The sequence below is a fragment of the Coregonus clupeaformis genome, unplaced genomic scaffold (genome assembly GCF_020615455.1).
Source record: "Coregonus clupeaformis isolate EN_2021a unplaced genomic scaffold, ASM2061545v1 scaf0610, whole genome shotgun sequence".
Classification (NCBI taxonomy): Eukaryota; Metazoa; Chordata; class Actinopteri; order Salmoniformes; family Salmonidae; genus Coregonus; species Coregonus clupeaformis.
In genome coordinates this window covers 107,461-110,837 of record NW_025534065.1, presented here as the reverse complement: position 1 = coordinate 110,837, position 3,377 = coordinate 107,461, and the positions used below count along the sequence as shown (strand labels likewise).

The following is a 3,377-nucleotide window of genomic DNA, read 5'->3' as shown; positions in this document are numbered from 1 at the left end:
GGCTACTTGTATAAAAACCTAGAATTCAGATGCATGTACTGTACAGTAGTGTATATCATTGAGCAAAAGTTGGATGTTATTTTCAAAGCTTTAAACATCTGTAAACCGGAATCTTGCTTTCAAGACAAAATATAGTGGATCATAGCTTCCCTCCTCTAGAGTCTAGATGTGAATGCACTGGACTGCAACAGCATGTCTGTCAAGCATTTTGAGCGATAGTTTATGATGCATACAGGTCAGATGAAAAATATAAACGTGACCTTTTCCAGACTTTTCACCATCATTTGACCATAAACTAAATGAGTCGTGCGCAGAAGTGCTTGTGTGATTTAGCTCATTCAAAATGAAACAGAGATGCATTTATCTAAGTGATGTAGCAGCCGGTCAGTTCTTCCATTAAATTATTTTAAACGAATGATTCTCCAAGCATTTGAGGGTAGACAGGTTTGTAAATTGTGATACTTTCCATGGCTGCTGCTTAGTGAGAGTTGTTTATTTGGGAGTTATTTTGGCCAAGGTTTATTGAGAGGTTCCCTGTGGCATGGTAGCACACTGAAATATTGTCCCTGCCAACAAAGAGAACACTCTTCATTAGAAAAATAAACAGATGTTTGTTCAGTCAGGTTCTTTATAAGAACTCTCTTTACATGCTACTTGCTCACAACAATTCCAAATATTTGAAGCATTTTGTGTTGGTATTATTGAGTAGAGTGTATGTGTCATGAGTGTCATTTAAGGAGGCTATTATATCGAGTATTTAACATGTTTTTCCTCATGACAGATACTATCTCTATATCCTGTTGTTTTATAACCTAGGAAACCTATTTAAAAAAAAATCATCAGCAGTATTTGTAGCCAGTAGGCTAACCTCTCAAATGAATAGTAGCTGTTGGCCTAGTAATATAAATAGTAGTGGCAATGGCCTCTCACAGTCAGTTCTAATTGTTGTTCACCGCTTCTAGCAGTTGTCAATGGAAAATTAGCCAAACTAGTCAGATATTCCGACAGAGGGCGATCAGAATCCAAATTGACGGACCCCTCCTCTCCCCAACCCATCCCCGCCTCTTGATTGAGGGAGGTGTCGGGGATCTCCTACAACAAACCCACATTCAGATGGGTATATTAATTACATCACAACCCGTGAGGATATATCAGAGGGAGCAGGTTACTCTTTCAGCGTCCTGCAAAAGAAAACGAAACACCATGCCGATCCTCAGAGGGGAGGACTGGAAACTGGAACCACGCGTCAAAGCGCACAAGAGGGAGAACCGCTGATGCCACTGATGCTGTCACAGAGCCATTTCATACAATATATTGAATTCGTGCGTAAAAGGGAAACACTGCCTACATCTAGATTTGTCACGGAATTCTGCTGTTTTACGAAAGAGACTATTCATCTTTACCATCTTCATTCAATTATCGTTTGCTATGGAGTAAGCAGTCTGAATTTTAAGGACACCAACACTCAAGAAGTGAAGTTTGGCTGGATGTAACTCAAGCCGGTGCGCACTCCGCAAGAACCCGGCACAACTGTACCTAGCAGAGTAGCCTAGGCTTACCTGTTTAGCTGTATCCTATAATACTGTCTTATTGTGTGTAACGGACATGGATCAATCACAGCATTTTGTAGCAATGTACTTGCTGGTGTTGTCCCTCGGACTTATAATAGAAGAAGGGCTATGCCAGCATTATTACCTCCTCCGTCCTATCCCGAGTGACAGTTTGCCACTCGTGGAATTAAAAGAGGACCCTGATCCTGTCTTTGACCCAAAAGAGAGGGACCTCAATGAAACCGAACTGAAAAGTGTATTGGGGGACTTTGATAGTCGCTTTATGTCTATTACACCACCACAGAATAAATACACTGGCAACGATGAGCTTGACGATTTGGACATTCAACAGAAGCCCAGTGGAGCGATGCCGAATGAAATCAAAGCAATGGATTTTGACGTACAGTTTGGCAAGAAGCACAAACCCAGTAAAAAACTTAAACGGAGGCTGCAGCAGTGGCTGTGGTCATTCTCGTTTTGCCCCGTCATTTATACATGGAACGACCTAGGCAACAGATTTTGGCCACGTTATGTGAGAGTGGGAAACTGTCAAAGTAAAAGATCATGTTCGGTTCCAGAGGGGATGGTCTGCAAACCAGCAAACTCGACCCATTTTACAATATTGAGATGGCGATGTATACAGAAGAAAGGGGGCCTCAAATGTACTTGGATACCAGTTCAATACCCCATGATAACCGAATGCAAATGCGCCTGCTCGAACTGAAATGACTGTTTTCAACTATAAATTATGATGACTTTGTAATTTTGTATGCACTACAGAGTGTAGGAATGTATTTTATGTATATGAGGTGCCATTCAATTATATAGGTTTTGTAAAAAGTCAGTATTACGTGTAACCAGAGTCTACCGTATTTGTGGAAAGTATTGGTTATATCTTTTGTATTTATATTGAAGATCAATGGCGCATAGATGCCGTTTTATAAACATGTTGTTTTCCACTATGGAAAACTCATCTATCGACCTCAGATTTCATGTGGATTATGTTATCTTGCAGCTGATATACAGCTGAATATCGGTAGCCTATTTCAACGATTTATCATGTAAATTAAGAGAACTGCTATTTATTCTTTATATTCATATAATAAAATGTCACTGAAATAATGAAATCTCTATTTTGTCTTAAAAATATGCATCTCCCCTATACCTGTCACACCGTGAACCCATTGATGGGGTAATGTCACCTGTCACAATTAGGGTTTACAGTGTGCGCCCTCACTCACTCTGACTCAGGCTCTCAGTAGTCTCGCGTAGTTTGCGCAAGTAAACCGTCTGGCTCAAGAGACTCTCAGTAAGGAGCGTGCTCCGAAGTCATACATGGGTAATCTTTGAGCGGCTCTCAGTAGAATAACAATTCTTTACGCATCAGATAGTTTACTTACACAATCATACACTTTCATAGAGCTGGGGCCAAGACTTACTTGTTCATTTGTTTGTTAAACCTTGGAGTTCCCAGGAGTGGATAAGGGTTGAGGATTGCCTGAGTTTTGTGCTTTTTCTACAGTCTTACTATTTTGCTTCACAGCAACTGAAACTAAAATATTGATGAGAACAAGATGCTAGGTGACCTTGGACAATATATCAAAGTAAAAAATAATGTATGCACTCACTAACTGTAAGTCGCTCTGGATAAGAGCGTCTGCTAAAAATGACTCAAATTAATAAATAAAAAAATAAAATAATATGGTGTCGCAAGCCAGGGTGTCGCCCCGCCTGCTGTGTACTGGAGTAGCTAGCGACTGGTAGACAGTGTCCTTCACCCCGCCTGTCGGGCACTGTTTTCTCCGGTACGGGGGGCGACACCGTGTG

General features: G+C 40.8%; 1 protein-coding gene across 1 annotated transcript; it reads left to right on the top strand.

Moving 5' to 3' along the window:
- Nucleotides 1–1,156: 1,156 nt before the first annotated feature.
- Nucleotides 1,157–2,658, top strand: LOC121562913 (noggin-3-like). Its single transcript, XM_041875048.1, has one exon. The coding sequence runs from the start codon at nt 1,606–1,608 to the stop codon at nt 2,272–2,274; it is 669 nt and encodes a 222-aa protein (XP_041730982.1). The 5' UTR covers nt 1,157–1,605; the 3' UTR covers nt 2,275–2,658.
- The last annotated feature ends 719 nt before the right edge of the window (nt 2,659–3,377 follow it).